Source organism: Gambusia affinis, linkage group LG14, assembly GCF_019740435.1.
Source record: "Gambusia affinis linkage group LG14, SWU_Gaff_1.0, whole genome shotgun sequence".
NCBI lineage: Eukaryota > Metazoa > Chordata > Actinopteri > Cyprinodontiformes > Poeciliidae > Gambusia > Gambusia affinis.
Window position 1 is genome coordinate 2,909,055 of NC_057881.1, and position 22,086 is coordinate 2,931,140.

General features: G+C 38.2%; 1 protein-coding gene across 1 annotated transcript; it reads right to left on the reverse strand.

The window, feature by feature from the left end:
- LOC122844280 lies at nucleotides 1-22,022 on the reverse strand. The gene is made up of 10 exons (XM_044139574.1): nucleotides 21,829-22,022; nucleotides 16,511-16,572; nucleotides 16,212-16,232; nucleotides 15,859-16,134; nucleotides 15,201-15,288; nucleotides 14,322-14,548; nucleotides 13,091-13,378; nucleotides 10,962-11,140; nucleotides 2,944-3,036; nucleotides 1-438 (listed from the first exon to the last, which is right to left on the reverse strand). Exons 2-10 carry the CDS (start codon nucleotides 16,554-16,556, stop codon nucleotides 4-6), a joined length of 1,653 nt encoding a protein of 550 aa, XP_043995509.1. The 5' UTR covers nucleotides 16,557-16,572; nucleotides 21,829-22,022; the 3' UTR covers nucleotides 1-3.
- Nucleotides 22,023-22,086: the final 64 nt, after the last annotated feature.

Here is a 22,086-nt window from a genome sequence, read left to right on the forward strand (position 1 = left end):
TGATTACTCCTTCTGACCGTCTTCTTCTCCCTCCGCCCCGCCCTCTGTCTGGGCCGAGTCGGACCCCGCGGTGCCCCTGGAGGCCGTCGCCGGGGACGCGGCCCCTTGCAGGCTGCCGTCAGGCGTGGCGGCCAAGGCCGAGCGCGGGTTGGAGGCGGGGCTGGCGCTCAGGATGGAGTCCGGGGTTCGGACGGCGCTCAGGTCTCCGTCCATGGCCGCCGTGGCTTCCAGGCTGTCGGACACCATCACGCCTTCCGTCACGGCTGGAGGGGAGGCGGCGTTCAGGAGGGGCTTGTGGGAGGCGTAGGTCATCACTGCCTCGGTGTCGCTGTCCAGCGGGAGTCCGGAGTGGCTGAACTCGACTCCAGAGTCACTCATTTCCAGGAAGTTGTCAGAGGGAAGAGTCTGGTAGCGGCCGGGTTTGGACACCTCCAGACCCTGTAGAGAGAGTAGAGGATGAGTTTTAGGTCTGATATGATTGATAAAATGTTTCATGATCAATCATTTGAATTAATTTCCTTCATATTGAGATGTTTACACACATGAAGGTTAATGTGTTTTTAAACAATTTATCACAACCTGGATGATATTGCAATTGCTTCATGATTTCTGGTAAGTTAATTTACAACGTTAATTATTATTACAAGTCCTATTTATGTTAAATAGTACATTTTATTTATATTCTGAGAGCACCTGAGCACATCAACCAAAATATAAACATGCACAGAACATTAATCATAAAAACTGTTCTGATAATTGTTGGAGAGAAAAAGGGAGAAACTTGGAAACCTAACTGTGAAGTACGAGGGTGGCAGCATCATGCTATGGGTATTTTGCTACAAAGGTAACTAGAACATTTCATAATATAGATAGAATGATGAGGAAAGAACAGTATGATAAAAATACTGCAGCAATATCAAAAGAAATTGGCCAGAAATTTAATGGTAGGGCAGAAATATGGTCACCAAACAGACAATGATCCCAATTAGAGCATCAAATTAGTTTCAAGTGACTCAAGAACAACAAAGTAAGTGTTATGGAGGGATTATCACAAAGTTTAAAAAAGTTTACAAGCCAAAAGTCAAAATTCAAGCAAAATATAATATATCCCGACCTCATAAGGTCAGAGGTTAAAACCAGACAGTTTCTCTCAGTTTAGCAAAAAAAAAAAAAAAAAAGAGCAACTCATCTTGAATCAACATGAAAACATTCTGTGCTTGTTTCCTGCTACATGTAGATGCCAATAGTGGCATAAAGGAGTCCCAGACGTGATTTCTGATTAATAACTGAAGCAGAATTTGGAAAGGAAACGACAGTTTCAACCTGATCCCCAAAGCTGGAACGGCGTGAATCCAATCATCCGAGTGGAAAAGCTCCCTGACCCTGGACCGCTGGCGCTCGCTGCTCCTCGTTCATCCTGACAGAAGGTCTTTCCTTTAAACTTTAATCCACTTCACTGCTGAGAGCAGCGACTAAGGTTGATTGCTTTTTAATTACACTCGGCACTTTGGCGGCATTTTATTGCAGGTGGTTTCTGCTGACTAATCCCAGGGTTGATTCATGATGGTTCTGCTTTTATTACTGGATTTTAATTTATATATTACAGGAAGAAACATTTCTGAGAAACTCAGAAAACATTTCAGCAGCAGCCGGTTTCTCATTTCTCATTAATTCATCTTAATAAGGAGAATATTTGGCATTGCATTTATTCTAATTATTGCTCGATTTGTTCAACCTCTTATGTCATCTGTTTTTTGATCTGAGCTTTCTACTTTGATCATAATTATATGGACATTTCTCTTTTTGCATATTTATACAGAGTAGCTGAGATTGTTTTTTTAATGTTCTTAAAAATGAGACATTTCTTTAATAACTAATGAAACTCGGTGCATCATCATCGTCACACCTGGCTCCATATTTCCTCCAGTTTTACTGCCTTCGTGTCACAGACGGTTAAATTTACACATATGTTCAGTTTGGACTATAAGCTGCTTTTAATCGACCGTTCAGGATTGTTCTCACGTTATTAAACTTAAAGATTAGCTCAAGCAAAACACCTGCAACACATTAATACAATGATGCACACAACAGCCATTTATAAGCAGATCGCCTCATTCTGCAATTCAGAGACTCTTACAGCCACATTTTCTGCCTTTTTTAAACGTCTTATGTTAAAATATATACAATTCAGGGTCCATTTTTGTTTATTGTGTTTACAGGTCCATATATAATTACTCATAAATTCGGGGTAATAAACCTGGAGGACTAACAGTCCCATAAAAAAAAAACATCTGAATGTTTTATTTCAGATTAAATTTGATCAATTTGTTTAAACTCCTTCGTTAAAACTTTCACACATTTTAAGTTGGACTTGAAAACATTTTTGTTTTCAAGTCCAACTCCAAAGTCTCCACTGACAGAAGAACCAAATAAATAAAACAAATCCTTTTTTCCTCAGTGTCTGAAACTGAATCAGACCAAAGTTTTCTCTTTTTACATCAGTTAGAATAGTTATTACTGATTTATTATCATGTTTTATTATCATGTTGCAGTGGAGAGGAGAAATTAGTCTGCAACTCTCATTAGAGGTAGATAGTTTGGAAAAAGGTTCTTATTAAATAATTATGTAGCCATCAGAAACAAAACCAGGAATACTTCAGTTCAGGAAACACAAACACTATAAAAACATCTATAAGGAATTATAATGAACATAAAATAAATAGAGCAGAATAAATACGTCTACAGGAAATAAAGAACAACTGGGAGAACAGAGAAGAAAATAAAGTTTTACAGAAGAAAATGTCAAAAATAATCAAAGAATAAAATCTAGTTGATGATAGAAAGTAAAACACATAAAAGAGTAAAAACTGAAATTCTCAGACATCATTGTCAGAGTTTATCGTCGCCTTAAAGTGTTTTTATCAGCTTCTATTACAGTTTTACCTTGATGGTGACCTCAGTGCTTTCTGAGGGTTTTTCACACACTGACTGCATCAGAGACTCTTCAGTGAACCTGCTGTACACCTCATGGACCACCTGCAAACACACACACACACACACACACACACACACACACACACACGCACACACACAGCGTGAGTGGATCTACTCTACTGCAGAGAGAAAATGAGCTGCAAATCAAAACATCAACAAACAGGAGGACAGATACACACCCAGAGAACACACTGAACACACACACCCAGAGAACACACTGAACACACACACCCAGAGAACACACTGAACACACACACAGAGAGAACACATTGAACACACACACACACACACACATCACACTGAACCCCACACACACATCACACTGAACACACATCACACTGAACCCCACACACACATCACACTGAACACACACACACCCAGAGAACACACTGAACACACACACACACAGAGAGAGAACACACTGAACCCCACACACACCCAGAGAACACACTGAACACACACACACACACACACGCACACACACCCAGAGAACACACTGAACACAAACACACAGAACACACAATGATGTTGTTTTCCGGATGCAGTGGAGGCTGAGAGGAAACTGCTCTGTTTCAGGAATATTTGATCTTCCCAGGAGAAAACGAGGGAATAAAAGTAAAACACGACAAACTGAGCTAAGATAAATTTGTTATGAAACATTAAAATATGTTTGGAATATAAGTGGCAGTTGGATAAATGTTAAAATAGTTTAATATACAATGTGAAGCAGCAGAACTGACCTTTCAGATAAAAACCGTCTGCAGAGGTTGAACCATAAAAAAGTTTTTGCACCCTTACAGATTTTTTTGTTTTCACATTTTTGTCACATTTAAATGTTTCAAATGATCAAAAATATGGATATTAAAGCAGTTGTCAATTGATTTCACTTATTAAGACACAATAAACCTGAGAAGAAATCCTTGTTCCATCAAAGTCCTGAGCATCACACTACCACCACCGTGCTTCACTGTCAGACAATATGATGGCCTGTTTCTGACATGCTGCTAGTTTTACACCAGTTACGATGCATTCCTCCTGAAAAGTTCCCCTTTTGTCTAATAAGTCAGAATATTTTCCTCAATAATGATCATCAGGAGGTTTTTTGGGCAAATTCCTGAACTCAAACATGGAGACAATTTTTCTCCACCTTTTCATTGTGATGTAGTTAATGATTTGATAAAACTGTGAAAAGAAATGTATCTTCAGAGACTTTAAAGTCCATAAAACTTATTAAAATAACTCCAGAAAGGGCTTATAGTCATGAAAAGGTTGTTACTGGTTGGACTTTCGTCTCTGTTTCTGGGTGACTGATGTTCCTCCAGGTTCGCTGCCTCTTTTCTAAGATCTATGAGAAATTAAAAACCAGGCCGTGTTCATCGTCTCAACCTCCACCATCAAAGTACAACAAATATTGAGCTGCTGTAACAACAAAGGTCACAAGATTCAAAGAAAACAGGAGTTCACAAACAAACATACCGACTGCACACAGACAATAAAAACAGTGAAAAACCTGCAGCTTTAACTTTTAGAACATGAAACATTCAGGAAACATTCATCACATCCACAGATGTTTGGGTTTGGTTTTTGTTTGTGATTTGATCATAATGTTAATCAATCTGGTCATTTTCCTTCTTGCTGTAGTTAAATCAGTTTTTTCTTTTATGTTTTATATTTTCTGTTTATCTTTTGTCTCTTCTGGTTCCACTTCCTTCCAGTCTGAGCTCAGCTTGTGTGTTTATTATTCTCCTTTCTCTCTCTGTCTTCCTGTTTTTCCTGCTGTTCTTCTTCCACTTTTCATCTGATTAGTCTTTTGGTTTTCATGTCACTTTACTGCTCGTCTCCAGACTGTTGATGAGGGAATGAAGCCATTTTATTCAGGTGTGTTGGAGAACTGATGCGTTTAAAAGTTGAACACAGGTGGAAACTCCTGTTTTAGAATATAAATGAAGCTAAAATAGTCTAAATTAATTAATACAGATTGGAAGCTTAAAAGGTATAAATGTTTTTGTTTGGTTGAATGTAGAAGTAAAAACAAAGACAGACTTTAAAAGATATTGGTTAAAAAAAAACAAACATTGTTAAATTTTGTGACCTCAACAATGATTTCAACAACTAGCAGTGAGAATAATTATACTTTTGTATGCATTCATTCTCTTGCTTAATGTTGTTTTGTTGCATCAGCTTTTAAACAAAAAGGCAGAAACATTGAGTTTGTCCAACAACTGAAACCAAAGTTGAGGTCAAATGCACAAAAGTTGATTTCAAACCAGTTAAAAAATCCTGGCATGCCATTCATTAACTCTAGTTTCCCCAACAAGGAAGTTTTTATAAAACCTTTAAAGCTGCAGATTTTACTTTTTTACTTCTTAGCAGTTAATAATTGTACAATATTGACAAACAAACACACAAAATGACAAACAGCACAAACAGATTCCCCTGTTAAAACATCAACAAGCTTAAAACAGAACATGAACTCACATTCACATCATGATTTATCTTTTTACAACAACACACTGAGGATAGAAATGTGTGCAAAACCAGATGTTTATTCCAGAACTAGAGCTTTACTGGTGACACTTTTCATAACTGTTTATGAAAAACTGCAGATTGTTGCTTTTAATTGAGCAGTGAGGGAAAGAAAAAGTGAAATATTCTTCTGATGCATGTGAAAAATTATTTTACAGTTCAAACTACACTTCCTGATATTTTCACAGTCTGGGATGTGTAAAAATATTATATATAAATATACATTTGCTTAGAAAAGTTTAGCTATTACCATATTACTCCGTATTACCACCATCTTCTGGTGGTGGTAATACTCAGTAAAGCGGATTGTGGGTCAGAAACTGCAATCAAATATGAAAAGCTTCTTTTTTCAAAACAAAAAGGTAAAAATATGGAAACTCCCATTAAATTCCCGGATCCCAGTCCTGGCTGTGCTTCGTATTCCCTCCCTGGTGTCCCGTCAGAAACTCAACAGTTCCCTCTGCTGTGCTCTGAAGCCGTTCTTTATAACCCTTTCAGAGTAAATCCGTGCAGCTTCATCTTATTTCTCATTCCCTCCCTCCAGGTGTTGCATTTCTAAAAACTAATAAGAATATTTTTCACTGACATTTCCTCACACAATCCTATCTAGAGTTTCTCTCTTTATGCTTTTGGTTCATGCACATAGAAAGCATTTTCTCCCCTCTGCAGACTTTGACTCTGGGTTGAATGTGACTTAAATGCGTTTCCTGCTGGTTTTTCCTCCATTTAGAGGCGAAACCTTTTCTAAAACCTTTTCATTTAACTTCTGCTACACTGATGTCCACATTCATTTCTACATTTCTTTTCTTAAACCTGTTTTGCTTTCTAATTTCCCCATGAGCTAAAACCATCAAAATGGTTTTAAATTAAACTCATTAATCTGCTGACTGACAGATTAACTGTTAAAATAAAAAACTTGTTGAAGCTAAAGATGAATTTGAACAAATCGATAGTTTGACATATTTAGTTTTCAAATCATCAAACCTGCCACCAGTTGGTTTAATAAATGTCCAGCAGATTATTTCACTTGTATGAAGACATGAAAAAACCTGCTGGTGGATCTAATTCTTTCTCACCAAAGTCAAGACAAAGATTGAATTGTTCTATATTTTCTTTTAAAGTTTTTACATTCAAAGTGGAAAATCCACTAATGAAGCACATCAATGGAGGCTGTTTAACAGAAATGTAGATTTTTCATAAAACTGCAACTAAAAATGGTCAGGAGAGGTGATGTAATAAGTCTCATAATTGGCTTTTTATGACACAATTATTTCATATACAAGAATTCTTTCATCAGATTAAATCAGATTAATAATATTTAGCCATAATAAGAATCCATTTTGTCCTAAACAGCTCCACTAAACCGCAGGTCTGTAGAGAAAACAGCTGCATTATTCTAAAGAAGCAAATCGAATTCTCCGCATGTCTTCACCCATTAAAACAGCGATGCATAAACTCCTCACAATAATTAAATAATGCATTTCATATTGATTTCCAACTTTGTTTTCTGCCCCTCACTGCTGGTTATGTGTGCATCCTAATTTCCATGCCACGTAGTGCAGCTGATGTCCGGTCGCATGAATCCTGACGAGTCTGCAAGAATAACAGAGACACTTTGTTTCAAGTCTCGGTGCCAGATCTGCTTCACGTAATTCATTGACTTTTTGTCAAATTAGGTCTTCAATCAACATCTGCTCCATCATTACGTCTGATGGCTGCAGTTTCTCTTGGCTCTGCAGGAGTCATTAAGTGCTCAATATCTTTAATGGCTTTACGTTATCGCAGACAAGCTCAAAGATACTGAACACACATTTCTGGAACAGCCACCAGAAAGTTTGTCACAGAAAAAAAAGTTGATTTCAGGAACTTGTTTGGCACAACAGCAGCAGGAGGAGGAGAGAAACCAGAGGAGGCCACAACACAAATCTCTCACCAAGAAGAGGCGCCGTTTGAAGCTCCTTAATGTTAGAGAGGGAAAGTAATGAATATGCAACAACATCAGCCTGGAAATCAGAAACAGCCATCTGAATGCAAAATAACTCTTTTCTAAAGTTAATATCAGCACATTCATCATGTCAGATTAAACATTGAAACGTTGAAAACATACAAATTACACAAACAGAAGTGGATGTGTGAACATGTGGGGAATAAACTAAAGGTATATTTTCAAATTACTACTTTCAAAAACAGAAACTATGATGCCTGGAAGAAAATCACCACATCTGAGAAAATCACAGCTGCAGAGTTTATAAAATTTGCACAAAAAAATCTTTGATTTGACAGCTGAACGCAGGAGGTGAAGGAGAAACGTTAGAAATAAACAACTGCGACTCCAGAGAAATTACAGTTTCTGAGCTGATTGAACTCGATAAAATCTGCTGAAGAAGCTGAAGGTGAAATGTCAGTTAGCTGAAGAACTTAAATGACTTCTTAGCAGAACAGCATAAAATGCCACATATCACAGTAAAGAAGAGAAAGTTTAAGAAAGACTATAATGTTCAATAAAATTACTTTAGGAGTTAATATCTTGTTTGAGAGCCAAGAACTTTGTAGCTAATGCTGCAGCTAATTATTTGACAGCCTGGAAAGAAAGAAAACCATGATTCTGCCATTGTATTGTATCGGATTATTTAACATAAAAAACTAAATATATTCTGTGTGTTAGTGGCCAGTTCTATTTTACATTAAAATAAAGTGTCATCAAAGTCAAATTTCTTAATTGTGTGTAGAAATTTTTGATATAAAGCTGATTTTTATTCTAGGAAGCTGTAATTTTGAAGTAGAAAAAAAATAATCTCAGAAGTAGAAATTTTGTTTTAGAAAGTTAGAGGTTCCCCTAACTAGACCTTCAATGTCCATCATGACAACCAAGCATATGAAATACAGTAATAACAGTTTTAATGGTATATTTCTACTTTGATAACTAGTACCTCACTAAATAACTCATCAGTCATTATATTATTTAAAAGATGTCAGTGAATATAACACGTCTGAATTCAGAAAATATTAAAAACTTTAGTTATTAGCTTGTATTGCTAATAGTAGTTAGCCTGATTACTGACATTAATAATGAATCTCATTGTTTTCCCATACATGCAACTAGAACAAGGTTTGTGGCATCAGTGCACAGTAAGCTACGTGTTAGCGACATGCTAACACCGACATTCACTTTAAAAAATGCATCCTTTGTTCTGTTAGGAATCGAAATGTATTAAATAAAACATTTCCTTTTCTTCCCTGCATATTTAAAATGTTGCACATTAGAAATTAGGACAGCAAAGTAAAAAATTAAATAAAAACACAACAAAACTAAAGGCAAGCAATAAAATATGACATGTAGCTGATAAAAACCTTTTTTTTTAAAATAGGATAAAGAGGAAAACATATGTTGGGCATGAAGTAACTTAAATGGTGTTAAAATGAGAAATAAAATGAGACTCTATTGGCACAGACAGCTGTTCCTATCATAGAAACAAATACAGGGAGCTAAAGCTGTCAGGAAGTAGAATTCACCAACGAAATCTGCTTGGTTCTGTTGGGTTCTGGTGGTTCAGAAGCTGTCAGGCTGGAGCTTTTATTAATTTGGATCTCAGAACAATTGTGACCTGAAGTGTGACATAAATAATCTCGGCTTGTAATGTGCCATATCATTATTGGAAACACTTGGCATAACCTAATCGTCCCTGCGAAGCAATCAGTCTCTGCGGCTGCTGTTGTTTACGATGAGTGAGTCTTCTGCCTGCAGTGGCTTTTTAATTGCTCTGAAGATTCAATTACTTTCAAGCAACATTTGCTGTGAAGACTGCTTGAGGAATGAGGGGAACATCAACTTCAAACGGCACTCAAAATTAAACAAAAAGCTCTGCAGAATAGTTCACTCTAATTGGTAATTATGTCATAAGGCTGAGTTTTGGTGTTGAGATTTTAAATGGATTTACTCTTAAGATTAATCTCTATAGATATTGAATATTTATTCATTTGTATTCAACAGCTGCTTTGGACCTGCACTGGTTTTTATTAACTTATAATGTTTCAATAATACCGTCGTTGTTCAGAATAATGACTAATTCATGCTCCTGATGTTTAGGTGCTCTTTAACAGGTGAGCCATTTATTTGAATTTCAGATGTTATTTGGGTGAATAATCAGCCTCAACTCCAAATTACCAAATCAGTTAATCAGCCTGCATAAAGCAAGAAATGATAATAACTCCTTTTTATTCAAGATTAACATTTAAAGAAACGTAAAACATGGTAATGCTTTAAAAAGGCTCTTTTGAGGTACGTAGGTTGTCATTTAACGAATAAACAGCTACTCTAAACGCTGATTAGCAGCACAAAATTACAATCAGTCATGAACAATTGAGCAAACTAAAAATCAAATGTTTCCTGGTGGGTGTTGAACTCTTGTCAGAAATGAATAAATTCATGTTAATTTGTCAGCTAATCATGGAGCTCAGAGCAGAAATGTTCTGATTTTCTCAGAAACCGGATAAAGGAAGAAAATATACACAGTAAGAATTGCACTCAAGTTAATATTAAATACAAAATATGAGGTTTCACTTGACTTCTGAAACCTGAAAATATAGATTGGTTTCATTAAAGTGTGGTTGTATGAGGTACTTATGAATAGTCAGTATTATACCTGCATCATATCTACAGGGTGGAGCAGAGAGAGTCGTTTTAGTTTAGGGAAGCACAGAATCTCATAGTCCAGGCAAAAACATAAAGAAATGAACTAATGTGGCATTTTTCAATAAAGAAGATGTTAGATACTAATAAAGAACTCAGAAGTGACCCAAAGACATGAATGAAAGCAGAAACCCAAACATAATCACAACAGCATGCAGCTTTCAGACTGCCAGCCTGCTCTCCTCTCAGGTCCAAACAGTTTGAAGTGATTGTTGTTTAGCTGCATCTAAAACCAACAACGGCTTCTCTGCTCACACTTTACTCCCATCTTCAGCATCTCTGAGTGATGAAGAGATAACCTGGCAGTGCAGCCACCAGGATATCTCTTTAGCAGATGGCTGTAAGCCGTGTTCAGACTGCAGCCTGGAAAAAAAATATCTCCAACCGCTGAACCTGCCTTGGCGTGATTTCAAGGCCGTTCTTCCCAGCTGCATGTGCCTCTGCAGTGGAGCTCAGCAGGAACCGAGGAGGCATGAGGGCTGGAGGCAGAATACCTCTTCCTGGCTCCTCTTCAGTCGTTATGTTCTGCTGAATTTGGCTCTGATCAGGACCGGCTCTGCAGGAAACGAAGCCGGCCATCTTGACTCCCACAGCAGGAGCAGAACCTTCCTCTACCTTTAATCCCCTCAAACTGCCACGCGCCTCACTCCTTCTGGGTAACCAGCTGAACCAAAACCAGCTCACTGTCTCCAACATTCCTCACTTTGAGAAAAAAACTGCTGCAAAAATAAACCGAGCTGCAGGAAATTACCTGCCGGAAAGCTTCCCCCTCCTTCTTGCCGGCCTGCTGGGCGATGAGCATCAGCTTCTTGTTCTTCTCGTTTCGTTTATGTATTTTATAGAGGCAGGACAGCAGGCACACCAGCAGCATGAAGGCGATCAGGCCCAGCATGGACAGGATGGCAACAGCCAGAGGAGCCATTTTATAGGCTGGAAACGAGAGATGAAGGAAATAATGAGTCTCTGAATCTACAAGCCTGGATTCCTAAAATTAGAGATGAACACAAGAGGAAATCTGGTTTCATCTGGAATGTGATCTCTTAATGTGTAAAGTAGAGATGTCTAGACATTTGTGCAGGTTGAAAGTACTTTGGCCCATAGCTGAGTAATAACTAGATACGTTTACTTGAGTAACATTTAGGAGTATTATTTCTATGCTTTACTTTTTACTCTTACTTGAGTAAAATTTGACCGTATAAAATTATTCCCAGTCCAGCAAATGGCCCCTGGTTCACATGTTGGACACCGCTGGCCTAAAGGAAAAGTCCTAGCTTCACTAAGCAGCAGCTAAATTTTAACATCTTCTATCTGTTAGTTTTCTACATCATTCTTTAGGACATGAAACAAAACACAAGGAGCCTCCTGAGGTCGTCAATCAGATTTGATTCTATTTGCATGGAGAGCAGGAAGGTGACATGTGATCCAGAGGTCACCTGGGGCGCATGTGGAGATGAATTTTAATGTAAAGCCCCAGATTCAGTTACATCTGTTGCGAGATTGATTTTTGCATTTACCAGGGCCTTTAACGAGGTGCAGCAGTGGTCGGTTAGCGTCTTAGAGCCACAGATGGAGAGCTGCTTACAGATGGCTCTGCTAAATATATATAAATGCAAACAGAAGATTCCCTGAAGGCAGGAGGGATGAAATGACAAGGAGTTATGTAGCAGATGTGAGACAAGTGTTTTGTTCTTTTTTCCTTTTTAATCAATGCAACATAACCTCTGCAGCCGTATTGTGATCTGTCACATTTATGGCTGTGTTGTCCTTGAAGGCAGAGGAACTAAAAACGAAGGACGCTGTGATTCACCGGGCTTCCAGTTACCGACAAAAAGAAAGCAAACACCCTGACGGAGGGGAGGAAACGTGCTGAAAAGTCACGTGACCCCACCGCTGAGGTCATCATCTGAAATCAGATGGATCACAGAGTCGGCAGAGTGGGAACGGGTCGGTTTGGAAACAAACTGCAACTCCTCAAACGGTTGAGACAAGTCTGCGCTCAAACTGGGTCTGCCTCCAGCAGCCACTGGGTCACAGCTGACATGCAAAGTCAGGAGACCCTCTTGTTTCCATGACGACCTCAACTCTACACAACAGGACCCCGGGGTCCCTCCATAACCCTCCGGACCCAGCAGAGGTCAGGAGGGTTGAGCCATGGAGAGATGTCACTGAAATATCATCCTGATTCACAAAACTTTACATTTTCTCATGATTTTAATTTAGTTTTTATTTCCTCTGTTTTTATCTGTGAAGTTTTGGAAGTTTTTAATGGTTCATCCTCATTTATAGTTTCTGAGCCATAATTACAATCCTAAAATTAAATGTGAATAAAGTGAAGGGTGTCACTTTTCAATAAAACCAAACTGTAAAAACAAAACAAAAAGTGAACTAAACAGCATTTTGATTGTTTTACTTGAACACACAGAAAAATACAAAGTATTTTGTTCTGGTTTCTAGTCCAAATATCTCAGTACACATAAAATAAATTAATTCACCTCACAAGTAACTTTTCAGTAACCTTACTTAAGTCAATAATTCCTTAATATACATATTTTTTAAAAGCATTTTCCATGAGTGAAATAATCTGCAAGAGGAACGACACATGGGAAAAATATCTTGACTTATAACTACTTTTTATCAATTTTAAGGAACTTTGGACATAAAACAAGCTGCTATGTCGTGATAAAGATATTGGTTTTGTCTTATTCCAAGTGTGATATTTGCAGTAGAACCAGACAAAAAAAAACTTTGTAGTAATTTGTGTTTTTTTCAGTGCAGTTAATGAACATAAAATCTGTTTTCCTTCAGATCCTCCCGTCATCATTAAGGATTCTGTACATTTAAATAAATGTAACATGATGAACATTAAAGAGTTTTTATTACCTTCCACGTCTACGTAAACGTGAGCCACAGTAAAGCCAGCCAGGTCGGTGACCTTGAAGAGCCCACTGTCGGCAGGTTGCATCTTCTTCACGACCAGCTCCGACCCGTCCACAGTGACCCGTCCCTCCAGCTGCGGGTCCAGCGGCGCCACCAGAACCCCCTGGTTCACAATGAGCCGGTCCTGGTTGTCCAGTTTGGACCTGTAGACCACGTTGAGGTTGGAGTAGTGCAGGAAGAGCTTCATCTTCAGGTTCTCTCCGTAGGCAAAACGCAGGAAACTCTGATGATCTGGAGGAGCAAAGAGGAGAAAATGAGAAAAAATGATTATTTACTGGAGATTTAAATAATCTGGATCAGATTAACAGACACACTGGAGAGGAGGGCTGAAAACATCATGACAGGTGCAAAACAACACACACTAATTGGATTTTCCTTCATGGAGAGGTCAGTAAGTCAGAATGAATAAATAATAAATAATAATTCATTCAGTTGTTTAGCCACTTAAGACAAAATAAATAAAATCGGATGCCTCAAAGTTGTACAAATGTAGTAACTTTCCCAGAATGTAATTTGGTTTTATCATTTAGTTTTAAGATGAAAACTGGGTGAGAAAGAAAAACTTTTACCAGCAGTTAGAAGAAAAGTGTGGAAAGAAACATAAAAGTCTCTGTTTGTTTTTGTTGCTCCAGTGGAAATATTGACTGAACATCACAGCATCCAGTGGGACGGATCACCTCTTTATCTCTTCAGGAAACGTTTCCTATACAAGTTAACAATCTGTCTGTAGCTATGCATCATTCTTCAACTCTTTTTCCTACATACAAACATTCTGTGTTGACCTTTTGACCTCTGAACCTGCTGTTATTCTGTAATAAGGAACTAATCAGCATTAGGAACATCTGCTCAGTCCTCTCAGGAACGTTAAGCATCAGCTGTTTTCTCACGTTCATGACTGTCTTCTGATGAATAGCTTTTAATACTTACAAATAAATTTGTTTCTTTATCCTTCTAATCTTTGCTATGAGTTTATGAGCAGGAAGGAGATAATCAGTTGATTTAGAGCCTATAAATATGCAGAAATATACTGATTTGATTATTTTCTTTTCAAAATAAGTTACAAAGCAGCACACCTTTGTTTCTTAAAAGTCACCATTTAAATATCAGACATTTTGGATGAGATCAGATTTTATCGTTGAAAGCTTCGGCTGCGTCAGATTTCTCTTCTCCTGACCTCTGACATTCAGGCAGCTCCTGGTCTTGGTGTGACCGTCCCGGTCCAGAACCGTGAAGCTTCCTTCATCCGTCATCCTGACCGAGTGCAGCATCACCTGCCTGTCCGACACGCTGAGGCGCCCGGCGTAGTCGTCCCCCAACACGGCGCTCTGGTTGTAGAGGAGCACTGGGGGGGGCTCCGAGGTCTGAGGGACCACCGTCTGATTGACTCTGAGCAGGCTGGGCCTGAAAAACACAAACCCCAGAGAGGAGGACATTCAACCAGCTCACACACATATCAGTGTTTTATGTGATAGACCAACACAAAGTTGTGCAAAGTAGATTAAAATGTAAATATTTGTTCATAACCCAGATTTGAATGGATTAGATCAGAGGTCTGCATTAAAACTCCAGTCTTCAAGTGAATCCATCCTGCAACATTCATAATCCATTGAACCGTTAATGACCAGGTCCAGCAGTGGCCATTTATCATGTCATTCATCATTTAAATGATGAGAATTTGGATCCATTATTGTTGCAATAAATTCCCACTGATAACATCTGAAACTCCTCAGAACTGTCCACGTTGTTGGGATTATTCATTTTACTGTTCTCTCTAATGTTTGTTCACTAAAGGTGAATCAATAAGTATCAATATATTTGAAAAGAGGAATAGTTCTGTTTGTCACTTTTATCACAAAAGCACCAAAAAATATTGTGATAAAACTTTAACTCCTTGTTGCCCAGTGATATAATATTTAATTCAGGTGTGCTGAAACAGGATTCATCCAAAACTCAGAGGACTTGAGTTTCCGTCTCTTAGTTCTAAAATCTCTTAGTTGTAAAAATGTTCCAACTCGACTCCATGTTTGTTAGAGATGAGCTTTGCTTGGCGTACCTGAACTCCAGCGTGATCGGACCTTCGATTTGATTCAGGTGGATGATGTACGTTTCTCCATATTTAACAACCTGCTCCAAAACGCAGTCTGGTCCACAACACAAGATTAAAGATAAAGAGAAATGTTTACTGTGGAGAAAAGCTGAAAATCAGTCTTATGATGCTAAAGGTCAGTTAGACTAACGACTCATAACGGAATAATTTCTTCTAGAAATCTCCAGGAATTAAATAAAGAATCTTTGCCACATAATCAGCTTTGATTACATTCATTTTAAGACACAAAAAGTTGTTGATTATTTTTTAGATAATTACTTCATGCAGTTGGTAATTAAGTCATTCATAACTTGTCTTTTTGTAATCATTTAATAGATTGTGTTACTTATAATAATTTATTTACGTGTCGATTTTTCGGGTGTTGTTGAGTTCACTGGGAGGATCGAAGGCAATAAATTAGCTTCCAGCAGAGTTTAGACATCATTAACTTGGATAATAGTTTCATTTTTCACAGACATGAGCTGATTCCTGGGAGAAACTGTTATTTAACAAAACCTGGTGTGTTTTTTTCACAAAGGATAGGTTTATAATTTAGTATCTAATAAGTCAAACACTAGAAGAAAATGTCCAGTTTTTGGAGGAGCAGCAGAGTTTCAGTTCTTACCTCTCACGATGAGGACGAGGTTTTTGGAAATGCTGACATTTCGGCCGCTTCTGATGATGTACAGCCCCTCGTCTTCCTCCTGCACGTCCTTCAGCACCAGGTGGCCCAGAGAGTTGAACTCCGTCTTGTTCTGGTTCGTCACCCGGCCCGACCGGAGCAGAGGCACCTCGTAGGAGCTGTTGGTCCTGGGTCGGAACACGACCTCCAGGTCGCTCCACGACGACACGTCGATGTGAACGTCTTCGCCGAAGAAGGCCGTCCTCCTTTCCTCTTTGACTGATGCAAACAGGAAGCGGTTAGCTTTCAAAAAGTTTATTTTCTTCAAACATTATCATCCAAATGAGTAATGTTACCTTTGGAAGACGCTGACACAACTGGAAGAGAAAGAAAGGAAACAGAAAATCAACTCCTTTGTTCTGAAAACCAAACAACTTCCACATTAACATTAAAACATTTGAAATGTAAATGTTGTCTAAAAATAGGCTGATTACAACAAAACAAGGCAAACAAGAGGAAATGAAATAGAATGCAACATAAATGAGCTTTGTTGCTGAGTTTTTTTCTAATGTAAATCATTAAGTTTGGTTTTGAAGGGAGTCGGTTTCAAACAGTCATTTATCTGAACTGGGCTCCTGATTCTGTTTGTGCTTACCGGTGCAGAACACGGCGCTAAGTACCGCCGCTACGATGGCTTTCATCTTGGACTGCCTCTCTCTGCAAAACAGAAAGACGCAGACAATTAACAGCAAATGAAGATTTCTTTAGCATCAGTATGAGACCTTCAGAAAACACAAACTCTGCTTCATGAGACGCACTAATCAGTTTATGAAACAACCAGAGGGTTCAATTTAAAAATGCTCTGTGCAGCAGAAATATATATATTGCATATATTACATTAGCATAAAAAAGGACAATTGAGCAGAAAATGATGAAGAAAAACCTACTGTCATCAATTTGTGACTTTAAGTTCAACAATAAATAAATTACTTGAATAAAACAGATTGGCCTAGTCAAAGTCTGGTCTTAAATCGGTGTGAAATGCTGTAAGATTGTGTATTTAAAGAAGACGTACATAAAAACCTTCAAATATGTCTGAATTAAAACTATTCTGCAAAGTAAAGCAGAAAAAGAATGACGCATCCAGACAAGTTCAGGGAAAAATTTACGTTTCACATTGAGCTGGACATAAAACAGCATTTTAAAAATTACTCAGGCTATCTTTGTCTGGTATTAAAATTTCTTTCATGGCCTAATTTTATTCATGCAAAAAGAGAAATAAAATCTGCCTGGAATAAAATGATTTTCCTCAACAAACATCTGATGATGCCAAGAAACAAAATCTATAGTTTCAGTCAACTCAGAACATTATTAGAGCTGAGATAATTAAAAGTTTAAAAAGTGTGGAGGTGAGATGAACTGCTTCCATCCATTCACTTCTCACATCTTTTACATGTTTCTCTGCCTCATCACAGCCTTCTTCTAAAAATTTAATGTCATTTTCTGTGAACCTGGAGATCATTTAACCTTTTGGTCCAGGTGTGTTGCAGGAGAGCTTCTTCATGTCCAAAGCATCACCTGATTTATTTATATTAATTTATCCAGCATTTTCACAAGAGAAATAAACTCCTGTTTCCATCGGAATCAGAAAACTTTGGATTTGCAAAAGGAATTTCCTGGAAACTAGAATTTTACCAAAATTACATTATAATTTTAAAAAAGAAAGTTTTACTTTCATTTATTTTAAAGGGATTGTAGCAATAATTGTGCTGCCAGTCATAAAAACATAACAAATAAGCCTGCATCTTTCTATATATGTTGCTAATAGATAATAATATTTCAGTATGTTCATTCCAGCAGATCCTCGACGTCTCACTCCTTCAAACATTTGCTTTCCATTTTAGAAGTCAAACGTTTTACTTGCCGCTCGACAAACCTGTAATTTTGTCCACACTCTGGTAAAACTGTAGGTATTGAGCCCAAATGATGATCAGTTATTCAGCTCCTATTTTCCCATTTCTCTCAGAAGAAAAAATTGAGTTTTTACCTGAATGTCATAATAAAAGTAAATGGAGAGTGGAATATTTTTTGATGGTCTCAAAAGTTTGAGAAACACAGCAAAGGTTTGAGAGTTCAATGGAAAATGTCAATAAAAAGTCTTTTAAAAGCATTTTTTTCAGACCAGAGCCTTTAAAAGCTGCTTTCTCGAGAGTCTCTGCAGAACGAACAGGCAGATATTGTTCGGTGGCCTCTTAGTACTTTGGTGCAACAAAGCAATCTTGGCTTATTTCTGTAATCGCCGCCCTGTGAAGCAGGTTGAATACATTTTACATTAATGTTCCCTGGAGCCATTACCTTACTGCCTGTAAGAGCATTCATGCTGGGGAGCTTGAAAGGATGTGAATCAAAAGTTTGACATCGCTGACAAAGAAAACTTGATGTCTGACAGGAAAATGAGACGTCAACGCTGATTATGAAAATGTGAAAATGTGCTCTAAAAAGGCGTACAGATTGGACATGTATTGAGTGGAAGTCAGAGAGGAGGTTTAAACAAAGCAGGAGGAGGCCCAGCGAGCGGCTGCACCAGGCAGCATGGAGGAAAATAAAGACGGATGAGGATTCAAGTGGTTCTGATTTCATTACAGCCAGATAAGCAGCATTTTCCACTTACGCTCCTGGACACTAAAACCTGCTGCAGGTTTGATTTCCATCTGAAACCCGGAGTCTAAACACGGCCATTGTTCTCCTGTCATCCTGCTGCTCTGCAAAACCTCATTACTTCTCCTTACTTGAGGAATATATGCAAACTGCAAACTCATTGCCTCAAAATGTTGTAATTTTCATTAAATTAGCTGCTAAAGTAGAATTCACTTGTGCAATTTTCAGTAAATCTGTGTATGTTGTAACTCACAATCATTTGGTACATTTCAATAAACCCCAAAGCTTTCTGAAGGAACATATTTTAACTGGAAGCTATTTATATAAAAATAAAATGACTTGATTGAAACATTTCCCAGCTCCTGCTTTTTATTTGATTCTCTACTCAAACTTTATCAGATAATATACAGAGCAGTGATAATCTGCTCACTTTTATTTCAGTAAAACAAAATGAAAATTAATGTAACTCAGTTATGGTGCAGTTTCATGTATGGAAATGTAAAAAAAAAAAAAAAAGCTAATAAGAGCTGAGAATGTGGCTCATTCTTGATGAACTGACTGTGCACATTTTCATCTTAAGCATATTAAAACTATTTTTTGTGAAATAAAGAATAAAAAAGTGGTTTAATTACCACAATGCAATGTGGTATATCATAACTGTCAAAAAAAAAAAGTTTAAAGGGCAGAACCATCTAAAATTTAGATTTTATGACGGTTAAAAATGAACTGAGTTCATTTGAGCTCATGTGAAGGAGTATGTGACCCGGGATTGGCCAGCAAGACATGAAAGAATGAAGGCAACACTGCCGATATGTTGGTGATGAGATTATAACATGATGTAGAGTCAATTTTATATAATTTATTCTATTAAAATCAACATTGTAACTCACTTTGCACCCAAACATACACAGGACTTAGTTTAATTGATTGCTATAGCAAAACCTTCATTAAAGTTAATATAACTTGACTCATCTTTTTCCATTAAACACAACGTCACAGTTTACAGTGTGTGTCACCAGAGTACCTGATCAGAGGTGTGTGTGACAGTTTACAGTGTGTGTCACCAGAGGACCTGATCAGAGGTGTGTGTGACAGTTTACAGTGTGTGTCACCAGAGGACCTGATCAGAAGTGTGTGTGACAGGCAGCAGCCTCCTGGTCCACAGAGCCGCTGAGGTCACATCTCTCTGTCTGACCTCATCAGTCCTTCCTGAACGATGCGTTCAAGTGCCTCTCCTCCTGCGCCTCCCGTTACAGCGCCAGCTAGCTCTCCTCCTCTCTGTCTTTTTTCCTTATCTTCCTCCTCAAACCTGCTTTATTTTCCTAAATCCCTCCTTTGGGGTTAATTATCCTCCTGAGTCCTTCAGAGGACACTCTGTGATGTTTCTGGGTTTGCTGATAAGCCTCTACAGCCACTCACGCTCTGACATGCTTTCTCCTTGCGCTAAGCACTTTCTATCGTTGCAGCTAATCTGATTAGCTTCAGTCTTGCAGAATTATTACACTGTTGTTTCAAAAGCATCAAGGAGGGTCAGGAAATGGTTCTCTGATTCATTTCTTTGTCCAGGTTTCAAAGAAAAAGGCTAGGATGAAAAAAATCCTCATTCCCTTAAAAAAGATTCAGAATTTATCATTGATTTTATTGGGTTGTTATGTGATGCTGGGGCAAAGAAAGGTAGACTTTCAAAATTTCTTTTACATATCGGCTTCAGCTTCCTTTATTCTGATGCACCTAAATAAAACCATTTGCCTTCAGACATTAACCAATAATTTAGTAGAGGCCAGAAATGTCCAGAAATCCAAATATTCTGATATTTATTTTAGCAGCAACAGGAAAAGATGGACAATCCTAGAAAAGATCTCCACCTTCTAACAGGACAAAAAAAAAACCCTAAACATAAAACCAGATCTAGATCAAAACATGATCACCTTTTAGAACGGCCTACTCAAAGTCCAAATGAGAATCCATGGCCTGAACTGAATTAAAACTGATCTCACTGTCTATCTGATCAGTTTGAGTTTTGTTCCAAAGAGGAAAGAGCAACAAAATTACAGTTTAAGATTATAAATAAAATATAAAAGGCAGTTAAATTAATGTCGTAGATTGAGGTGGAGCTAAAATTTAAACACACTCTGCAAAAATCAAAAATAAAAACCAAATTAGAAGCAAACATCATATTCCTTGAACGTCGCACTTATGACCTACTTTGCTTTTTTCTCTCTTAGTAAATATTAAACACAATTTTATGAAATTACGGAACAAAACGTGCAGAAGTTCAAGAGATTTGAATACTTTTCAGTCAATTGTTCCTTTTTCATGTTTTTCCTCCATGCTCATGTTCTTTTTATAAAGCCCAGACCTAGCAGCAGCAGCTGCAGCTCAGGGTGTGTCGTGACCAGCATCTGGACTGGAGATGGAAGATGGAGGAAATGGGAGCGGAAGAGAGGAGGGCATGAATGAAGAATGCAAGATTGCATTTTTTTAATGTTCAGGGGTAAAGCATGCTCTCTCTCCTCCACCTCCGCCTCCCACTCGGATTTTCAATTTCTAAGAGACACATGCTGGCTGAAGGTTTGCACATCCAGTTTCATAGACCAGCCAAAAACAAGAGCTTTCAGAACTGATTAGACACAATAGAATCAATAAGGTTTGCAATTTCTACCTAATTTGCGAACATAAACAGAAATTTTAGTTCATTATTTCTCCCGGAGGTGTTGTAAAACCCGCCAGTCATCCATCTTCGCTCACATTCTGCTCTAAATGGCTGTTCGATGTGATAAATAGTCAGCAGATGTAATGAGTGCCGTAGTGCATTGCGTAACCGCTTCCAGAAACCCCCACAGAGGGTGCGTGGGTAAACCCCGAACATACATGATAACCCACCGCAGCTCTGGAAACACGCGTGAAAAATCTAAACGTGGAGAAAAAACACGGATTTATATCACTTTAAAGCCAAATGGAAGATTTAAAGTTAGTTTAATTGAAAAAAGTGACTAATTAAATAAAACTGACGAGGTTTTGTGTGAGCGTTGCGTGGGTTTCTGTATCAATTTTATTTCTTTTTATGTCTATTTCTATATAAATGTAAAGTTCCGCATGAATGTTTGTCTGAAGTGATCTTTTCTTGAGAGATGATTCCCATAAATGTTGCTGCTGCTGGTTCACACGCCCTGAATCCCTCATATGGCACCGCTTAACAAAAGCAAATACTCCAAAAACAGCCAAGAAAAGCTGCATAATTTAACCCACCGCCTCCCTGTTGGAGACCAAATCTACTGCTGGAATATGAATTCATAAACAGATGATGGTAATTACCTTTATAAAAGCCTCGGTCCGGTGATCAGAGGGCTGGGAGGGGCTCAGGAATGATGGAAAACGCTTTTTTCCCTTTATTTCATGAATGTCGTCCTCCCCGCCTCCCCCAACCCGAACACGGCACACTAGAACCGAGCGGAAGATCGGGATGGAGACGAAGATTTCGGTAGATGTCGGGCGTGTGGAGGCTTCGAGCTCGGGCGCGGTCGGGAAAGTTCGGAGAGAATCGTCGGAGCTATAAGAAGAAGAAGCTCTGCG